We start from the raw sequence: 21773 nt of genomic DNA on the forward strand, positions 1-21773 counted from the left end.
TCATGCTCTTCCACATTTCTCAGGATAAAGTGATTCTGATAAACTCACTACTCCCTTCACTGGGACTCTTTTACGGTAGTAAAGTTAGCAAATAAGGATGAAATTGCCTTTTTATTTACAAGTACTGAAAAAAATGACATGGGAGACAACCAGTGCAAAATCTGTACATAATTGCAGGTTTCCTTATATACATGAGTACTGAACAGGAACGTGAATACACTTTAACTGTCATGCATGTAACAGAGTTCACAACACAGCAAAATACACGGTATTAAGATGTCTGATTTCGTCGTAGTCCATAATACTCAGGCTGCTCGTTCTCCCGAGGAAAGGTGGGGGGCTGGGGATCACACTGGAGCCTTGTGAACAAAAACAGATCAGGGGCACAACAAAAGACCACTCAACTGATAACACCCTCAGAGATGTTTCACATAATTAGTCACAAGTTACTACAGCATGTTAGAACACACCAGAATTTTTGGGGTAAAGGCTCAGAAGTCCATATTGACAAAACAATGAAGGCAAGATTCAGCACATTTCCCCTGATGGACTAGTAATGGGGGAGAGAATAGAAAAAAGAAATCCCTCCTGGTGGATAAGAAAACGCAAAAACATTCTATGAAGGGAGTTTGAAGGTAAAGTGCATAAAAGCTTTAAATCAGAGATCGAGGGGACCAGAAATTAAGAGGTACTCCACCAAAAATTGTTGCACACACAGCTTTACAATGGAGAGAGCAGCTATCAGGATTGTCAGGTCAACTGTCTCTCCAGCTTTGTTCTACAATGGCAGACACACGCTTCTCGTACTCCCGCTTGTTCTCCTGGTAGAGCTGAGCTGCCTGGCTGTTGGCCGGACTGTTGGGATTTGGTTCATCAAGCAGAGACTGAGGAGGAGAAGATGAACACTGAAAATGAGAGCGTTTCAGGGGAAAACATCCAAACTTGCATCGTCATATTTGTCACACAAGTCATGTATTCAGGTTCATTAAGCAATAACAGCTCTTGGGTGACATTTTACACCAGACTTTTCTGACTATCGGATTTCTGTTCAAAGTTCAACTCTGTGAAGGTTTTTTCCAAAAATGTTCAAAAAATGCTTACTATATCACCATTATTACTACAACCATAGTACAGTCACAACGTCTGTTTAATACTTATTTTTATTAAACAAACGAAAAATGCCAGCCTCTCAAATTCCTAGATTTGAAATGTATAAAATTATGAATTTCTATCCTGAAAAGTCTGTACAGTTGATAAAGGAAAGTGTGGTGGTCGCTATTATTCTTAATGGTGACAAAAAATAATTTCTAGTAACAGTAGTCAGACGAATGATCAACAAATTGAAATACTTAATGTATCATATAAGGTTGAAAATCTTGTTTTCCCATTTTCAAGTAGAGTAAATAAGCTAATTTTGAACTATTCTATTTAATACTGAAAAAAGTGCAGTAAGTTCAGTTGTTATTCAGATTTTTCTCTCAAGTGGGGTCAAGTTTTTACAGCTGTGAAACAGGAGATTAGTTTTCGTCATTCTTATTTCCCCTGAAATTGCAACAATATTTTTGTCCCGGCAAATTTTTCTGAGTGATTTTCCATTTGAGAAAAAGAGCCAAGGTATATTGTTGTGTTTCTGTAGTATAAATTCTGGCCACTAGAGGCTGAAGTGCACCACTCTCACAGTCTAAAAGCTTTCAAGTTTCTTCCTGATGATTTGTTATTCTTACTTGTAGTCAAACACAAGGGACATGTATCTTGCGTTAGCAACTAATGTCAAATCTTACTGTCATGTCCTTCCTTGGCAACAAATGTATTTTATCAATGAAGGCATTCACAGAAATCAGTTTTGCATTATGAAGAACTACAGAGTTTGCATACTAAGCAGGTCACAGAGCTTGAATTGGACAAGCACAGAATTCTCACACAAGCAATTAGGGTTTGAATCCTTTTTAAAGCTCACTATTTAAAGAAAAACATCTTCGTATTCCTTCACTTTTGGTTATAAAACAGAAATAAGGCATAATGACACTTCTTACCTGGATAGATGTAAGAATAGAAGAAACATCATAGGTGGGACTCCAACGATTCTGTAGGATGTCCAAACATATACTTCCATCTGCATAGACTGAGGATAAAAATAGGTGAAAACTACCCACAAATAACACTAGAACATTAATGGGCCAGTACATGAGTAAATATTCTTACCATTTGGATGAAACATCTTCGACACAAATCGTACTGTGGGGGGTTTGTTGGGATATTCTTCCGTGAACTCTACAATTAGTTTAAATGTACCTGCGACATTGACAAAAGACAAGAAAACATGAATAATTAAACTTGTCTATTTGGTTCAGGAGAAATTAAATAATCTTTTGAGGCAGAAAAGGTGTATCGGAGGAGGGACTTGTCCGAACCTGATTAAAACCCATCAACAGTTTTGTTTTAAAGGTTTAACTTGAATTACAGACTTTTGATTGTAGATCTCTGTCGAGTTACAATTTATGTCCATGTTTCATTAAGAAGAAGTAGATATATAGTCAAAGTAGAGCTGGGAGATTAATCCAAAAATGTATCGAAACCAACATTTATAGCTTTTAACCAACCTAATTTTGCTCAAGTGGGTTATTCGGTTGATACGTGCATTCACAAACTGTTGCGTTTCCACTATATTCCACTATGCATCACCCTGCTGCATGTCCTCCTTCCTCACTCCCCCGCTGGCCTGTGCTCACTTTAGACTAACAATAACCAACACCACTATTAGAAGTTATTAGAACATTTACTTTTTCTTTGTTTAATTCACTTGAGAGTTTATGAGACACGTATTTAAATACATCAGGAAAAAACTCTAACATTTTGCGTGCAGGCAGATCAAATCCCAGATGTAAATAAAGTGATTGTTCCTTTGAGACATTCATGAAAATCTACTTTCACAGGAATAAAGGACGGACAACCCAAAATTAAAATGCCGCCAGTTACGACTACGACCCGGACGATTAAAAATGTTGTTCCTATCATCCAAATTGTATGGTAATTTTTACTAGATAAACTAAATTATATTTGGGTTGAGTGCCGCTTTAAAACAAGTACACATTAAAAAAAAATTACAACCTCACAGTTGTGCCTCTGGAATTTAAGTTCCAGGAAATATGTTCACTTTCTCCCACCGTGTCACTCACTTCATCATTTTAAATTAGCCAGCTATGTCTTACTACATTTAACTACTCACCATCCTCAAAGGGAGTTCCTTCAGGGCTGTGAGGATAGAGGGGAAATAAACACATTAATTCAAATGTGTCACACACACTTGTTTGATTTGCATAAGTTATTAAACATTATGATTAAACTGAAATGATTATTATTAAGGCTGTGTTTCAATGTCTTACCCAAAAATGACTGCATTCCACGCCATTATGTTGTTTTCGGATGGAGCACCACTAACACCAGCTGGAGGATCCTCTTGTAATCTTCATAACAAAAAACATATCATTATTACAGGAGCTCTTAGTTTAATTATGATAAACTAGATTCCTTCAGACAGAATATGCTTATTTACTTTTACATCAAAATTTAATATTTAAAACAGTCTTTGGTTATGCCATTTTTCAGATTAAATATTGTAATTATATATGACCTAATATTTTTATAGTTTTATGATTGAAGAGGTGCTGTACATTTATGTCATTATAAATTGCATCACACTGTAAAAGCCTATATGCGTACTCATGACTGTCACTTGTCTCTTTTTTACATCTGTTCTAAATAACAATAATTTCCCACATTCAGAGGTCTTGTCTACAGAAATGGCTGCTATCCAAATACCTGCAGGTAAGAGTCCAGCCAAACTACTATGGAATCTGAAAATAATGTAGTGAAAACACCTAAAAGTAATCTACATTTAGATATAATGAAATGTATTTCCTCATAGAGACACACAGTGTGGTTTGATTTTTAGTACAGAGCTAACTTCCTCTTTAATGGCCACGTTGTATTTGATGCTGAACTCAGAAGATATGTGGTAACATTTGGTCACAAAAACACCATATGGTGCAGTATTTAATGCTTCTATGGTGGAAATGTATTTCTCACAGTCAACACAATTGGTTCATATAAGATATAATGATAATACTTTGTGATATTCTTCTTTGTTTAAGAATAAATCCGCCCATAAGAACTTACACTCACCAAACTTTGACTGATTAACATAAGTGAAGACCGTGTGAATTTCAAATTTCTAGCCAACTTCGATGCTGGTTCGTATCTATCACCATCAAAGAGTGATGTTGTGTTACGTTAACATCAGACAAGTGGCACTAACTGTGTCCTGACCAGGGATAATGTGGCCGATCGGTCACTCGTCCCGGACATTCAAACACAAGCTGGTGTGAAGCAGTCGTAAACAGTGGCTACTACCTTCCTGTTAGCAACGTTAGCCTCTAGCTTCGGGCGAAGCGCTTCTCGCAGATTAACGCTGTTTCACTTAAAGGTTTCAGGTTCGTGAAAACACACACGATAACAACGCGTTGTTCACGCTAAGAGTGTGGTTTGTTTTGGGGTCCGGCGAATTCGCCAACTAAAAGTTAAAACAACATACATACTGGCTAGCTATGCCGAGCTAAGCTAATGCTAGCTGTGGTCTTTTTTTTTTGGCCAATCATAGCTAGAGCAACAACATCGGCGTAATTTCTCCGCATCGACTCACCGTTTGAAATCTCTCATAAGTCTCCTTCTGGCCGGGGTGGACATGGCTTAACTTGTGAATAAATGTGGTGACGACACCGGTCCGTCGGCGGTTTGTCTTTTTTAATTACGTGTTATTAGTTTGTTTTCGATTCTTCCTCAGCGGCCAAACTGTTCCTCTGGATTATCCTGAATCTCTGGTTAGCCCAGCTAGGTTTACCGGACCATACCATGTCATGAGAGAAGGGGGAGGTACAGAAGTGCCCCGTTTCACAAATACATACATATAGGACTACCAGCGCATGCTCATAGTTCAGCTGTGACAACATATTGGAAAAATGTATTAAATCACGGACAATAAAGATACACACGAATGTATTATATTGTTTTTGTAATTTACAGTATCCCCTCGTCACCCCTCCCGGTTGAGGGCTTCGTTTGTCGCGGGGCGTGGTCACAGTGACGTGGTGTTTGTGCAGCAGCGCAGAGATGAAGGTCGAACCCAGTGATAGGTGATTGACAGCTGGGTTCAGCCACAGCAGCTGTGCCCCGACACGTGAGGCTGCGGTGGGGGGGTCTGGTCAGAGCACTGGAGACAAACAGGCTGCGAGACACACCAGTGTGGAAACCAGTGGAGCCCAGTGAGAGAACATACCAGTTTTCTTACCTATGCGGCCAATAACATATATAGAGTTATATGTATATTATAGATAGAGATAGAAACAGAGAATAGCGTTGCAGTCGATCCAATCCAATTAAAGTAAATGATGACCACTTCTTCCAACGTAAATAAACAACAGAAAGAAAACATAAAATGCCTCCATGCTGCTCCTGTGGTGACATCTAAGTGACACCAGACGACATTTGGGCTAAAAACATGGTGTATTGAATATAAATGTCTGGGCTTGGAGGTATTTTCTGTTGTTTTTTTACGTTTCAAGAAGGGATCACCAATTACTTCAATCTTATTGGATTTGGCTGCAACCCTGTTTACTCCTGAATCTCCAAAAGGGCATGTTTTGTGGACTCAAACTCATCCTTCATCTTTCGGCGAACTATCCCTTGAAGTTACCTGTACATATGGAGCGGTTGAAAAAACATAGCATTCCATAGTTTTGACTGCTCCACATGTGCAATTGAATGTCCACTCCAGTAGACCACCCTCAGCCGAATGGGCAACACGACACAGAGCAAGGGCGAAAGTAAGCAAACCCGGGGATCTACACCAATGCTCGTTACCCCAGTGGCAAGACTAATGCACCACGTCCACCCACTTGGTGCCATTTGAATACAGACCTGAAAGAGACAAACAACTCTGCCCTAGAATGGAGCACTGGCTCCATTCTAAGAGTCATAGATTGAAATGAAGAATGAGGAAGTTTTACATTTTTTAAAACCGTTTTTTATTATCAATGAGTAACATGGGATACATTTGTTTCTGTTAACAAGAGATTAATCACCCCACTTCTAGTTGAGGCCGAATCAGGAGACCTGGCAGTGGTTTAGATAGCAACTTTAGTGTAAATCAGGACATGGCTATTTACAGTTTATATAAACTTTTAAAAACGTCGAAAACAAAAATCCACTTGCTAGTCAACCTCATCACTTACACATTTCAGTTCCATGCACAACAACGGGCCAGCCCTTTACAACAATAACAAATAAATGGATCAATTAATAATTGGACCACTCTGGCTTTTAAGGCAAATTAATTCTTGTTTAAGCTGACATGACATTCAAGCAACAAAAGGACAGCCAGCTAGCTCCTTCATTCTTTATGATCCCGGGTGCAGGAGCATGGTGCTGAAGAAGACTTGGTCATACAGCTGCTGTACTTTAACTGACTTCAGGTGCTCCATCAGGCTGCCAGCGGAGCTGTTGATCTCAGGCGAGTCACCGTAGAGGATCGCTGCTGCCACGTCGAATCCGAAAAGAGGCTGGGATTCACTGTGACCGTTAGAGCAAAGATCCTTGCAGGGTCCTTCACCTGTCACTGAAAATGAGACAAATTGTCAAAAGGAACATTGAGAAAAAGCTTGTGACCATATTCCTGCTTCTGTAAAGACAATTTTGGAGTAGGAGCAGCCAAAAGATACTAGTGGATTGATTTTGTTTTGCACAACTATAAAGGTCCATTTGTGGCCAGATTTCAACACACTAGAAGTTACATAATAATCAATTAAAGGAACTGAAATCACTGCAGAGTTTTAAGTTATATAAGTATTGACCCGAGAACTAGTTCAGAATAGGTCACATTCTTATCTTTGGTTGCTTCAGCAGTACTATATGAAACAGGGAAATCTTCCACAACCAAGCAAGGGGATTAATATTAAAACACATTATTTTCATGTTTATAATTATTCCTTTACATTAATTAGGAAAATTACTCTTTTGTTTTTTTGTTTGCACAACAGCAAAAATGCCAACAGGTCTGGGTTTTACAGATGCATGAGAACACATCAAGAAAACAAAAGGCCGACCACAGTCACATTTATAAAATTGATCAACATTTAATAATTTCATACAATCAAGTACAAAGCTAAACCTGCGGACCACTAAGCACTGAATGCTCCAAGCGAATTCAACTATACACTCAAACCTGTCACGTTAAACAAAAAATAATCAGACACCACCTTGAACGTTGAGAAGTACTACAAAATACAGAAAGAAATTCCCTCGCTATAAAAGTTGAAAATAACATACAGTAATTAACTGTTCTAACTGTTCTATACATCTCAAGAAATAAGGCTTTTTGCAAAGTTTAGAAATCCATGCAAATTTTCTTCTTGAGCAGAACTATTAAATCGCAACTACTGATTGTAAAATGGCCAAAAATCAGTTTCAAATCAGACTGGGTATTATCATTAATATTATATAACATACGGATAATATTACACATGTGCAAGCCCTGCTAGCTCCTAAAAAAAAACGCTGCTAAAACGCACACAGTAAACTTACATCACTCTTTATGATCGATAAAGCACATAGCCAGGATGAATGGACGACAATCTCTTAGTACATGACATTGACAAACTACAAAAAAAAGAAGCTGCACAGTGAATAATTTAAAATTGACCGGCTACATTCATTTTGGGATATGCTTTGGCATAAGGTAATTCTGGAATATAAAACGGCATCAGCTAATACATGGTGGCAGTTTACATCAGGAGACGATCCCCAGTGTACATTAAAAGAGTGCAGAGGCACACATTGTTGTTCATGTAAATCTATTCAATCAAAACGTTCTTTGCAAATCAAGAGTATTAGAGCAATTAAACTCAGCAGGGGGAAAAGGAACAGTAAACTTCAACTCAACATTTAGGAATTAGATTCTATGTGAGTATTAATTAATCGTTTGTGGCCATCTCTCTTAACAGAACTGTACGGAAACGTATCTTTTCCTAACCTTTGACATGAGAAAAAGCTGCTGAAAAAAACTTTTCAGCACAAGGCCCATGAAAACATCTCTAGTTGACCCATTATTTAGCCCCTTTTCCTACACTGCAATGGAACATTGCACAATTGGAGAAGCAAAAACAAAGACTTATTCTTTCTGTAAATCCAACATGACCTACATTTTCACAGAGGATTCAACTGTGTCGAGGGAATGCAAATCACTGTAATATCTAGGATGTTATTGTGCAAAAAAACCTTTTTCTTCTAAATCTAAAAAAGAATGATCACACAATTATCTGTATAACTGGATAGATAAACCGTAAAACAAAGAAATCTTAATACCTTTAACATTCCAAGTATAATCAGTCACACAGAGAAGTAGAAAATACAGCACAGATAGCTATACATCTTTCAAATGTACTTTAACACCAAATATTTTCAATTTTTCATGTATAATAGAAAGAAATGCTAAGCGAAACCAAAAAGAAACCCTGAACTCTCAGGAGCATTAGAATGTGTGAATGGACACACATGCCCTCTACAGGTAGGCGTAGGAGTTGGTGCAGCGACACGGGGTCTGCATTGGTGCCACGGTGATGACCTCCAGCTCTTTAGTTGCGTGGCTCATCATGTCCAGTCCCCTCTGGCCCTCACACTGATCCATGGGCCCCTGCCCTAGAGGTGCAAACCCATTTAGCCCAAAAGCAAAGGGTCCCGGCCCACCTGAGGTTACAGTTGCCGTCAGCTCCATGCTCACGCTCTCCATCTGGGTCTCTCCAGCACTACCCAGTGGCCTGCTCCCATTCAGCATCTCTGGTGGCATGCTCATACCTAAGAGAAAGAAAAGTATAAAATAAAGCTATGTTACATATTTGAAATATAAAGGCTGCATAAAAATACATTTTAAACCAAACTTGGTGCATGTTTAAGCGTCAACATACTTATATATTATTTTGCTTTCAAAGACATGAAATTCATAAATGAACTAAACAGACATTTGATTGGCTTAGTGACCCACCGTTAGGTCTCGCCTTCTTCCCTGGGTTTGCTTCCATGCCATCGAATGACCTCTTTCTGTTGGGGACGCCGTTCAAGAAGCTGCGGCCCTGGACGTGGCCACCATTCTGGCTCATGCCGTTCAGAATAGTCCCGTTATGGGACAGAACCATATTTTGTTGGAAGTTCTGGGCATTGGAGAGAATCTCTGCACACTCCTGGAATCCCTGGGCGTGGGCGAGGTCGGCAGCGGTCAGCCCACTGGCATTCCTCACACTGCACAACGGGAAGAGGGAGTGTTAGAATCTCGCACTGTACGTTTGATTCACACAAATCAAAAACAAACAAAACAAGACACATCCAATCACACACACAGACACACAGACTCATAAAGCAAACATTCACAAATGACCAGACATACAGATGTATAGAAATAGCCTGTGCTGCTCTACCACCTCACATCCTCTTCGTCATCTTCGTGAGAGATGACGACTGATCCCTTTTGGATCATTTGGATCTTCCAAAGAACTACTCTTTCCAACTGATTGGGGAGTCGTCTGCTGCAAAAGGACATGACTAAGACATCTGTAGGTGCACCTGTTCATTTTAACCTGACACAACAACATGGAGAGGATGATTTCATCCAAAGAAGATCGATTCTCTAGGTGATGTAAAGAGCTCAAGAAAGACAAGACCATTAAGGATTTGGAGTTGAAGTTCACGGTCCTCTCAGATTTCCAACAGTGATACTGTTAAAGAATGTCTGCATCGAAGTTCCAGGTAATGGTTTTGACATTCACCAAATTTGTACTGCACAAAGAGAGCAAGATCACTTGTGCATATGACTGTACGATGTGTACAAAGACATTGGATGAAAGGGTTACACTCCAATATAACATGTATCTGTGAAAGAGTGACGCGACACAGCACGGCAAGATTTTTGAACTCTTCTAAACAAGTACAAGATCCAGATGTTCTTGATCCGAAGGAAGCCAGCATGAAACACACTTATATCTTCAGAAGAAGCACCACAGATTTGGTGGTAATTATACAGCATGAAGAAAGCACTGACTGAAAACTTCAAGCATCAGGAATCCAGATGTGTCTCCAAAGAAGATGCAACTCCCAAGACACAGTCTTCATCTTGATTCAAGATAAATGAAGACGATGAAATGATAAGAGACGTTGTGCAACTGTTAGAGGCATTTGTTCAACCATCTATAACTCTAATTAGAGGCTGTGCAGACACAGTTGTGTTAATCGTATCCAGTTGCAGCAGGAATAGGTGGATTTTGTGCAATAATGAATGAGCGAACAATGCAGTGTCATCGGTTTTCAATGTTCAGACCTGTACTTGTTAGAACAGTATAGAAGCAACTCCACTGGATAATAAAACCATTACTGTCATATCAATGCATCTAAAAAACTACATAAGAATAATATTATTAATTTAAATATTATTACTGTAGTTATTTAGTAAACAAAGTGCTGGTTAAAAACAACTTTTTTGTTGCTGTTGGGAAATCTGCTTGTCAGTGTTTAGAGAGGGAAAATATCCCACAACCAATAGATTCCTGTTAAGCTTAATGATGAGACCTCTTTCCATTGGTCAGTTACAAAACAATGCTTTGCTTGTTCTGAGCCTAGAGGTCATCACACTGCAAAATGAGCTCTCAGAGCAAACAGCCAGGTCTTTGTTGAAGAAGTGGGACTCCTGGCCCATGTCCAAGCTTTTACTTGAAAAAAAAAATTGTTTTTAACCTGTCCATATTTCATAATAATTATTGAATATAAAAATACACTATAGGATAAGTAATGCCAACCTGCAGTGAATAATTACCATACTTGGTGGGTCCTGCATTATTCTGTTCTATTTTATTGAAATATTTTCTTTTAAGTTGCTGAAGCCATGTAAATTGACGTCCACACAATGAGACAGTTCTGTTCAGATGCACTGTTGCTGTTCGATCATTCATTTTGCGGAGATTTAGTTCTTTCTCTGCAGTTTTTTCTCTAAACAATTGTGCATAAAGGAAACATTTCAAAAACTAGAGCACATGAAAAACATTTTATAAAGAATTGAAGATTTAAATGAAAAGGAACAAAAGTTAAAAGATAATCACACAATAACTTGTTGCACATTACCCGTCCCCTTCAAAATTAACGCTTCCAAGGGATTGTTTTTTCCAAGAAATCACAATGATACCAAGAACCAGTTTGTGATAAGGTAGATGAATTGGTCTCACTTCAAGGAATAGAAATTCTCCTTTTAAAATACAACAACTTAGCAACACAAATTTCTTGCTCTAGAAAGGTATTTATAAATAAAGACATTATCATAAGCAAAAAAGAGTTTGCTTAAAAAAGATTTGCTTCAGCATTTTATTATTATTTGAGCGGATACATTACTTATAATAATTTCTTTGTTAAATGAGGATTGTTGTGTATGTTGTCCACAGGAATTACAGTGGTAAAACAAGCAGCATCAATATGTGTTTTGACCTCGGAACGAAGCCCAACACAACCTTCCCATTGCTGTCATTTGTATTTAATCTCATCATTTTGCAACACTTTTATATTGAAAATGGCCATTAAAAACCCTCATTCCTCCATTTTAGTAAAAAAAATACGTCACCTAAATTGACCAATTAGCCATTGTAGAAACTCAGACTCATTGCATTCATAATGGTTTCCAACTTTTTGGACTCCATAAGAGACAAACTGGACAATCTTAATTAAGATTTCAAAATGTCCATGAGTGTCTGAACCACCTTAAATCCCTGACAAATCATTATCTTTTTTAAAAACTAATGCCTACAGATCCAACAGTTGCAAATCTTTCTTCACTTTCAGTACATTACTTCTGTAAATCTCCAAATGTCTCCATAATCTCCATTTTAATCTGCACCTTAAATTCCAATATTATTTTGTTAATTTCTCTCTTCACATCTCACCTGTCTTTGGCAATCTTTTAGCTTAAATAACTAGAAGACCATTGCATAATTGAGATGCACCCATCCCTTTATGATAACTACAAAAAAAAGTAATTATATATTCCTTTAGTGAGACCTGGCATCTACAGTATGAATTTATCCAATAATATGGATAACTGTGAATAACACCATTTAATCCCGATTTAACGTTTGAATTTATAGGAAGCGTTAATTCTTTGAAAAATGCCTGTTATGCTTTGCTTTTCCTTCCTATGCACACATTATGTATCTTCTCTAACTATCGTCTAACCTTCCAGAGGCAGCCTATTATCATGCTACATGTTGATATGGGACTCACGTGATTAAACCTGTCCATATAAAGGGCTCCTATGGTTAGTTCACAAAATAAAAAAGAAATCATAAAGTAAAAACAAAAATAAAAAACACTAGATACAGGAACAATTATGAATAATAAGCAAAGCATGCAGGTCTAAAACTTCAGTTTTGATTCATAAAAAAACCTAGCATTAAAACCAATCACCGCAAGAAATACCTCAACAGTTTGCCAGTGTGTAGATAGGAAGCGATAGTGAGAACACTCAATGCCACAACAGTGCGGCTATCCCAGGGAACGGGGCAGACTCAGCAGTGTCTATTCTCCCCCTTTCTAGGATTACTTGAAAAAACCAAGTCATTTCCAATTCAATGGCTGCAAAACATTAAGACGTACGGTTCTGTTTCTGTTAACAGTGTAGAAAACTTTTTTCGTGAATTATTGTCAAGGTGACAAAGATTAGATGTGCAAACAGACTATGATACTGTATAGGGTTAATAAATACTGTGACATACAAAACAAAACATTTCTAAGTAGAAAGTAAAAAATACTTGGTACAGTGAAATGACAGTGAATAACCATTGCAACAGGATGAGTGTTAGCATTAAACAGTTAATAGTTCAGTTCATGCTGCTATGCAAATCTAACCCATCTCACTCAGCTGCTCTGAGCCTCTGTCTCTGCACTACTCTCATCCCCGGCAGCCTCTAATCACTGTCCTACCTGCTAGTAGCTCTCTAGAGCGACACCTTTACACTCTGAGGCTCATGACAAATACGTAGAATCTTTTCGTTTTGTTGTGACCAAATGTGGATATTTGGTGGAGTTCAAGAAATAGGTCATGTTTCTTACATCCACAATTGTTTGAACCCAAGGATGGCTTATGAAGTGAGATCTATGGTTGCAAACAAAATTAGAGCTTTTTTTAGATATTATTTTCAAATAACAATAATGACTTAAATTTTGTATTTAAAATCACACGATTAAGTTAGGCTTATTTTTGTCCCATTAACTCAAATGGATTTTAAGATTTCTGTTTTAGGGAAAGATTCCTTTAAGGTCTGTTAAATATTTTTTTTAAAATTAAGTTTAGACAGAAGAACCAGAAACGTTGACTTTCATTGATTTTTTTGCAGCATGAGGATTTTGTGTCACTAAGACTTAATGGAGAAAAGATAAGAGGAAGTGGGCAAATGATACAAGTTTCTTTATGAAGGCCAGGGAAAGACCAGAAGTTGAGTTCCAGTCTCATCCAGTTAAAGATAATGCAGATGTGAAATACTTGTCCCAATGAAAAGCTGGAGTCACTATCTAATAGGAGAAGGATGAGCATCACATGGGAATGAGGAGACTCTTCTATTGTTGCCACTGAACAACATTAATACCTCAGTCCAGAACCAGGTCTCTGCAGTGGAAGAGTGCAAGAAGATGGTTGGGCCATAGGAAATGAGGATAATGGTCCACTCAAGAAAAAAGTCTCCAACCACGACACCACTTATTCATTTTGAAAGATGTTCAACAATTCTGTCGCTGACATTTCATTTCGATGTCTTAAAGTATCTGAGAGCGAGAGCTGTACTTCATACTTTAGATGATGAAATACATTCAAAATTTCCCACCAGATGAGGAATCAGATCCCTGATCTCAACAAACCTACGATCAGCCATCAAGTGCTAATGGAAAATAAACTGAATCCACTGTGAGTCCAACTGAGTGCGTTGAATCAGTGGCAGAGGCAGACGGCGAGAGAGGGGCGACGTGTTGTAATAACTCAGAGATGAATCAAAATGGTTTGATCTCTCCTAACTTGGACTTGGCTTCTTCTTTTTTTCTTCCATCCACTTTGATGATTCGTAGAAGAACAGGAGGAGTCCCGGTGGCAAAGCCTCCTCAAATTCCAAAGAAACAGAAGATACTAGCAGGCATGTGGTGGCACAAGGCAATTCGAGTATGGGAGATAGCTCTATACTCAAGAATCCTCACAAAGCGAATCAACGAGCTGAACCATGAGCAGCAGAATTCAAGTGATAACAAGGACTTAAATATGACTTGCGTTAACTTTATATCGCTACATTTGATACTGCAATTCCAACCTGTGTGCAGCAATATAAATAGTAATAGCTTTATTTGGTGACATAAGTTATGTAGTATAATATTTCAATTTGATAACATGACTGATAATATTGACGCTAACGTTTCATTAAAGAAAACAAATATTTAACATTTAATAGCTGTAAATGGACATATTTCTTTAGAAATTTTGGATACCAAATAAATATTGTATTTGTTTGTCTGTGACTCAGCCAGTGTGAGCCAGAAGGATTTTTACCTGGCGTTCACTAACATTACAAGCAGAGATAAAGAATTTGCCAAAATTAGACTTAGCTCTTTCATAGCTTTAGATATTAAAACAGTTTCCACCAAAAATTGTTAATCGTTTTTAATGTCAGCCATTTTTGCAGAGGCAGAGACAAAGATCTTATGTTTCCAGTAAAATGTTAATGTCAACTTTAAAAAGGACACTTTCAAAATCTGATCCAGGTTTTACTGACTGGCCAGGACAAATATATACATGTAAAATATTAATGATGCTAGTACAAACAGCAAATGATTGTACTTATGTTGCTCTGCTGAAATGTTACGGCAATTTAAAATGAGTTGTAAAAGGTGGAAAGGTAAACTTGTATCAGACAATTATCAATTACTTACTAAATTACTAAAAACTACTAAAAATGCAATGCTATATAGGAAAGTACAGTTCCTGGACTTAGGATTATGACCTATGTGAAAGTATTGATGTATCAACTTCAGTTTATGATTTTTTTTAAATGTAAATTTATTAAGAAAAAGTTAATAAAAAAACATTTTTTGCTTTTTTCATTGAATATCGTATTTTTAACCATGAAAACCTGAATTTGCACACAAGCATTTATATTAATTTCCTTTTTTATTATATTGATAAAAAAATGTATAAGGCAAAAAAAACAAAGAACATTTGCCTTTATATAGGCTTTCGGATGATCTAAAATATTTGGGTAGTTTTAAGAATATATCCAACATCATTAACAGACCTTTGACACCTATTACATTTTTAAGCTAGGTTGTTAGTTTGTTTTGTCATGAGCCTCATTCCCCCTTGTGTTTCTTAGTTTCCTTACCAGTTGAGCTCCACTATTTCTGTGTCACAACAAAAAAAACGTAATGATAAACTAAACTAAATACAGTATCTGTAATCTGCAGGGAAAGAAAATCACATAATTTTTATCATAAATATCACTTATCAGCTGATAACCAAATGCACATTACATGATGTCCATAAGAAAGTTTTTTTGTAGGTAATTACAAAGAGATGTCTGCAAAAAGCATTGCAGTAAATTTGAAAAAGTCAAAGCAACCAGGGAGTTCATATGCTGGGGAAAATAAACTTTTGAACTAGAAGTACAAAGCAAATCCCCCTGTTAAAGTTTGACTTGACTGACTCAGCCTTCAGGCTCATACTTCATTCATGACATATATATTTAGCATTCTTTGATTTCTATGTAGCGTCTGTGGGACATGTGGTTACTGAAACAATGAGGAAGAGATCATACGTGTCTCAACAACCTTTTAAAATGTGCATTAGCTTTGGTTGCATTCTTTCTTGAATGCCAGAGGTAACCAGAGGCCAAAAGTAAACTATACTTTTCTCTGATTTTATTCACTTTCATCCAATACAAATACTTTTTCTCTCAATACTGACAAAGCCATTCATGTTTTGTTTTTTTAAATGACAATATGTGGAAGACTGATGTATTTGACAACATATTGACCATTTGGCTGATGATGGCACACAAACTAACAAAATCTACTCACAATAAACTTGGCATCTGCAATCACCCTGCTTGTTTTGACTTTCTCTACTTGAATGAGATCAGAAAGAAAAGGCATGAAGCTTGTTGTAAAAAATGAAACTGCAAGTAATGCGAGAAGGAAAAACTGGTTCATCAACCTTTAGAACTTTTATATATAAATATATTTCTATCTTTAAATGAGCTGTATCTTTTAATATGTCATCATTACTGCATTTAAAAAACACTTTTTATTCTGGCAAAACAGAAGACAAATGTATTAATTAAACAATGCTCGAGTATTAGTAATAAAGCAGTACAAATGCAATGTTTATTTACTAGTTAATTCTGACGAGGGTAAAAATGAAGTGCTTAGTTACTTGACTTCACTGACTTGTGTGGCCTTTGGGGAATAATAATTATCGCCTATATTTGTTTCACCTCCCTGCAGGACTTGGATCTAAATTTAGGAAACAGGAATGAGGAGTGGTGTCTCTAATGCCTTTGTTCATGCCTCAGTTGCACCAACAGTAGCAAAATCTTTTCCATTCCGGCCAAAGCACAAAAGCAGTTGCCAATGTGAAAGGTGTGGCTGAGAATGCTTATTTATCTTTGCGTATTATCTCAAAGTCTGTATTTACTCATATTTATCTTACAGTTCTTGTTGAAAAGGGTGAGAATTAGCTGATCTTGCAGATCTCGAACTATGTCCGATGTGAAATAAATACAGTTTCATTTTGTGCAACAGAAATATCACTTTTTCTTCCTGGCGGTAAAAGGTTATATAAAAAAATGAGGCAATGTGCATTTGGTCATCTAGTCAGGCACTTTATTTAAGACAATAACCAAAACAAAGAAAATCACACTCTAGATTTAATAACGATCATGCAAAATGATCTACAAGTCTAAAAACAGTTTATCAACTTTTACACTAGGTTGTCCTCATGTCTGAGTAATAATCGTGCTGAATTTACAGGCGCCAGTAAAGATCCGAGGCGCCGAGCCAAGTTAATTATTAAACTGTATCATAACACAGCCCTTCCTCAATTTACAAAGGAAATTCAAAAGGCGTTTAATGAGTAAATGAAAAGGAACTTTATCATTCTCTATGAACTCAGTTTGATTATTACACGGAGGGCAACTTAATGTGAATTGTTGCAATGATAAACAACAATTTCAAGGATTAACAAAATCTGTCACATTTTCAAGGGACCACCATCAATTCTTTTACTATTTACAACACATGCTATGATCAGACTGTTCTGAGCTGAAGTGGTTGAACGATAAACACTGTTTGTTTTGCCTTTTATCAACAGTTTACCGTTCTGCAACAAAATGTCAATAAGCAGCTATTTAATAAAATGCACTGCCATCAGTTAATTACTTAAACAGATGGGATATTATTTCATGTCCAACTACTCTTTTATACGAATCTACAACCTGAAGATATTTTATATATACGTTATATTTGGGTGTGGTTTTCATATAAGCCATTACTGGTTTCTATCACACCCTATACGTAATTTAACATTTCATCTATGTAACTTTGCATTTCACGCAATGCTATGCGAAGTAAACTAAATTAAATGTTAATGTTTCTTTGCATTTTCCAGTGTCAAATTCTACCAACAGAAAAGCACATTATGCTTGTTAAAAAAAATGTGTCACTAACAATTATCTATGGCATACTGCTTAAATGTACTTATGGTTAATTTTCCACTTATAAAAGCAGCTTCTTTCTGGCTGAGTGAGTGAGACAGCCATGGCATCCAAGATGTTAAGTTTATTTATATATTTAAACTTCTTCACTTTGTGTACAAATTTGCTCACTCCTGTAAAAAGGTAATTCACAGGAATATTAATAACAGATAACAGATAATAACAGTATTTACTTGCATGTAAATACATTATTTAAATGTTGTTCCTTGCTTGATTTGAGTTTGGTGGTGATCCCTTGTAAAGGTGTGAACTAAGTAGTTGGACAGTACAGAAGTAAAACAAATGTGGGTAAAGGACCCATCGCTGGACTTACTCAGCTTTCGCTCCCTGAATCAAGAGAGCGTTGATGCACTCCAGACTGCCCGCACGAGCAGCCTTGTGGATGGGCGTCTCGCCCACATAGTCCTGAGTGGCGACAAAAGACTGCAGTTACACACAAAAAACATAAATACTATTTGTATGAAGAAGTTTTTTTTTAATCCTCTTCCGTTTCCATAGTCAATTAAAAAATAAACACTATGAGCGATGACAGGGTGTAACACAGGCGGAACTTTTCAGATACTTCACCACCACCCACGCACTTTTACAGTTACACATTAGTGCAGATGAAGGGGAGGGATGGAAGGGAGGGAGAGAACAAAGCACAAACCAAGAAGGCTGTATCCAACCACAAAGCATTATGGGCTGTGCTTTGTGCTCCCACCCTCATCTCTGTCCCAACAGCCAGGTCAAAATATCATGAATCCAATAGAAATAGAGGCAAATCCTAGAATTTCACCAGGTGCTTCAACATATGCTGAGCAAATTCAAAGCCAAATCCCTAGCAATGTGTTTCACAGTGACGACAACATGTTATGTCATTGTGACCTACTAATCTGATTTCTCTCAGCGGTGCAGCGCAGCATAAAATGCACCCCCAGAGCCTGAGCAAGAAAATACATGAGGAGGCAATGACGTCACAGGCAAAGGGCAGTCGAGCTGACACACATAATCGGAATATAGGTCAAGTGGGGGACCAAGTAGTAACAATACATGCTAAGGATCATGACCTCGAGTTAGAATGATCCTCTTTGATGGGATCAGCGTGAGCTCAGCCTCGCACACAGCTCTGCTCTTTTCCCTCCAGCATTTGTGCAACTGCCAGTATACAGTCGAGATTTGGCTCCGTTTTTAATGTAAAAGTGATTTATTGTTAAAGTTTGCTCTGTTGATTGCCGTTTTCATAGCAGATTAGTCAGAAAACTATGAAAAAGATCATGTTTACACGAGTCTCTCTGGGAAATGTCAACAAGGGGAAATTCCAGTGAACTTTCTTGACTTGCTGAGTGATTTTTAAAGCAGCAGCCTGAACTATTAAATTCTCTGGAGTATGAAACTTTTCACACGTGAACTCCAGATAGTAGGGTCAGGACATTGCCCAGGGTTTTCCTTACAGAAATTAAGAGATTTTCTGGGTGAAGCTCACCCACAACAATAGGAAAATATTCGTAACGTTCAGCCGAAGGTGGTGCACACATGACGGATACATTTTACTGCAGATATCCGCATGCATCACCAAAAACCCTTGAAGCTTGGTGCCTCCCAAGTTGAAATCTTCGCCTGTGTCTTATGTGTATTACAAATCTTCTTCATCCTGAGATATTTGCATTGTTTTTCCCGTTTTGCATCTGTCTCAAGTCAGAAACATAATCAACTGGACCCGATTACTGGGGGGCTGAGGGGAAAAGTTTAGCAAAGCGTCCCAAGCAACAGGGAGAGAGTCCAAGAGTTCGGTGTGTGTCTGAGACCTGCTCCTCAGTGTGCAGAACGTGTGTTGAGTGTGCGCCTGATGTCTTACCTGTCTGTTAATGTCTGCACCAGCTTGCAGTAGCCATAACAGGCACTTAGGGTGGCCCCCGAATGCAGCAATGTGCGTGGGCGTCTGCGCAAACCTGGAGGTCACCGCGTTAACACCACACCCCACCTGAACCAGACGCATCACACACTCCAGCTGTGCGGAGACAGGGGAAGAATGGACGAATGAATGAATGGGGAAGTCAGACACATAACAGCATGTTTGCAGGGATCCTCGTTAATGGTTATGTAATGAGACGTGCCACTGAGCATGTACAGACAAGTCAAGCAAAGTGTCTGTTTAAGAGGCACAGATGCAACATTACACTCAGTGTGTCAGCCTCGGTCTTATATTGCTTTAGGCATTGATCCAATTTCTTGCAGAGTATAGCCCTGCCCTTTTTCCATGGAGTAGTCAGGGTAAAACTTATCTTACTACGAGTCTCCGAGCGTGTTGAGCTGAGGTCCATGAACAGTTCGTTACAAACGTGTTAATAGGGTTTAAAGTTAGGATTGAAGGGACTTTTTATGTCCGCCATGTTTTCTATAAAAAGCTCACACACGTACATGAAAGTAATTACTCCAGCTTTGTTCTCAATAGTTGTTTTTTTTAAACTCTCCTAAGGTTAATTCTAAGTTCACTCGCATATTTAAGATAACTAGTGTTTTTTTCCCCGTGACGTTGTAATTCCATTGTTAACGTCTCATCTAACGGCCATTTAATTAATGTTTAGGACTTTCCCGCTCATAATAATATTTTAGCTAGGTAACCCTATGAGGCTAAAACACGGTGTTTTGTGTTGTTGTAATGTGAAAGCGAAGTGCTCGTGTTGATGGTCCATTGTCTGCCTCCAGAAAACCATGGCTGCTGCTTGGTCTCATCAGCGAACAGTTAACATCAGGAAATGGCCGAGACCAGGCTCAACGTCGCAAAGCTCCTCCGCTCATTGTGGCCCGCTCCCCGGCGACGTTCATTAGAACAAAGACCAGAACCCGACCTACCTTCCCGAAGTGAGCGGCCCAGTGTACGGGCGTCCAGCCGTAGAAGCTGTCCTCCACGCCGAGGTCAGCCGGGTTGGAGGTGCACTGAAGCAGGGAGCACAAGGCGCCGACATCTCCATCCCTGCACGCCCGGTGCAGAGGGAAGCGGCTGTTCAGCACCTCCTCGCTCGAGAATCCAGACTCCACTCCCGCCGACATGGTCGCAGCGCCGGGGCAGAGATCACCGACGACGGCTGACCGCGGTTTGAACAGACGACGGAACGAGAAGCGGACTGTTGTCGTGGATGGTGGAGTGTGAGCGAGCGTGTGTGTGTGTGTGTGTGTGTGTGTGTGTGTTTCAGGGCCACCCTGCCTGCTGTGTGTCTGTGAGTGTGAGCGTGTGTGTATGTGTGCAGACTTTCTGCCTGACAACACAAAGCAGAGAGGGCAGAGCACGCGCCGGAGTGAAACTTGAGATACCCAGAGAGAGCAACAAACTCCGGACTGGGTTTGTCACTCAGGACTGGATTTGACACTACGTACTGGATTTGACAGTCAGGACTGCATGTAGTGCACCGACTGGATTTGAAACTCGGGGCTGGATTTCTCCACTCCACTCCAGAAAGCTCTCCTCATCCTCCTTCTCCTTCTCCTCCTCCTCCTCCTCCTCCTCCTCTCTCTGGTCATAGAGAGGCGGTGGACTACTGGCAGAAACTTGGACTATGGGCAGAAAAGGTCTCTGGTTCGTCTCTGGTTGACTCCACGGAGAAACAACAAAAAGACGAACCTGGATTGATCCAAAAATCCAAGAGGATTCTCCCTACCCTGTCTAGTGCCCCTGAGCAAGGCACCTTACTCATCCAACATCTGCTCCCCATGCGCCGTATATGGCTGCTCACTGCTCTGTGTGTTAAAAGCAGAGGTTTTACAGTTGCATGAGTGTGCCTGTGCATGTGTTTGGGACAAATAAATGTATCTTAATCGCCCTGCCCAAATCATCAATTGAATATAAAGGTAACAATCACCAAATTCACCACTTGGCCCTATCCCTCTGGCCTGTGAAGGGGAAGTGTTGTC

General features: G+C 38.7%; 2 protein-coding genes across 3 annotated transcripts; both read right to left on the reverse strand.

Annotated features, from left to right (window-relative positions):
- Nucleotides 1-92: 92 nt before the first annotated feature.
- Nucleotides 93-4881, reverse strand: ube2al (ubiquitin conjugating enzyme E2 A, like). 2 transcript variants are annotated; one of them, XM_062402577.1, is made up of 6 exons: nt 4700-4881; nt 3384-3464; nt 3227-3252; nt 2203-2292; nt 2034-2122; nt 93-905 (listed from the first exon to the last, which is right to left on the reverse strand). In XM_062402577.1, the coding sequence occupies exons 1-6, from the start codon at nt 4741-4743 to the stop codon at nt 756-758; spliced, it is 480 nt and encodes a 159-aa protein (XP_062258561.1). In that variant the 5' UTR covers nt 4744-4881; the 3' UTR covers nt 93-755. The 2 variants fall into 2 exon arrangements, with proteins under 2 accessions (XP_062258561.1, XP_062258562.1); XM_062402578.1 differs by having other exon boundaries at nt 93-884; nt 4700-4879.
- A 1188-nt stretch (nt 4882-6069) lies between these two features.
- Nucleotides 6070-21119, reverse strand: ankrd10b (ankyrin repeat domain 10b). Its single transcript, XM_062402468.1, has 6 exons — nt 20718-21119; nt 19720-19872; nt 18196-18287; nt 9092-9345; nt 8797-8904; nt 6070-6670 (listed from the first exon to the last, which is right to left on the reverse strand). The coding sequence occupies exons 1-6, from the start codon at nt 20913-20915 to the stop codon at nt 6453-6455; spliced, it is 1023 nt and encodes a 340-aa protein (XP_062258452.1). The 5' UTR covers nt 20916-21119; the 3' UTR covers nt 6070-6452.
- Nucleotides 21120-21773: the final 654 nt, after the last annotated feature.

Source organism: Platichthys flesus, chromosome 13 (genome assembly GCF_949316205.1).
Source record: "Platichthys flesus chromosome 13, fPlaFle2.1, whole genome shotgun sequence".
Taxonomy (NCBI): domain Eukaryota; kingdom Metazoa; phylum Chordata; class Actinopteri; order Pleuronectiformes; family Pleuronectidae; genus Platichthys; species Platichthys flesus.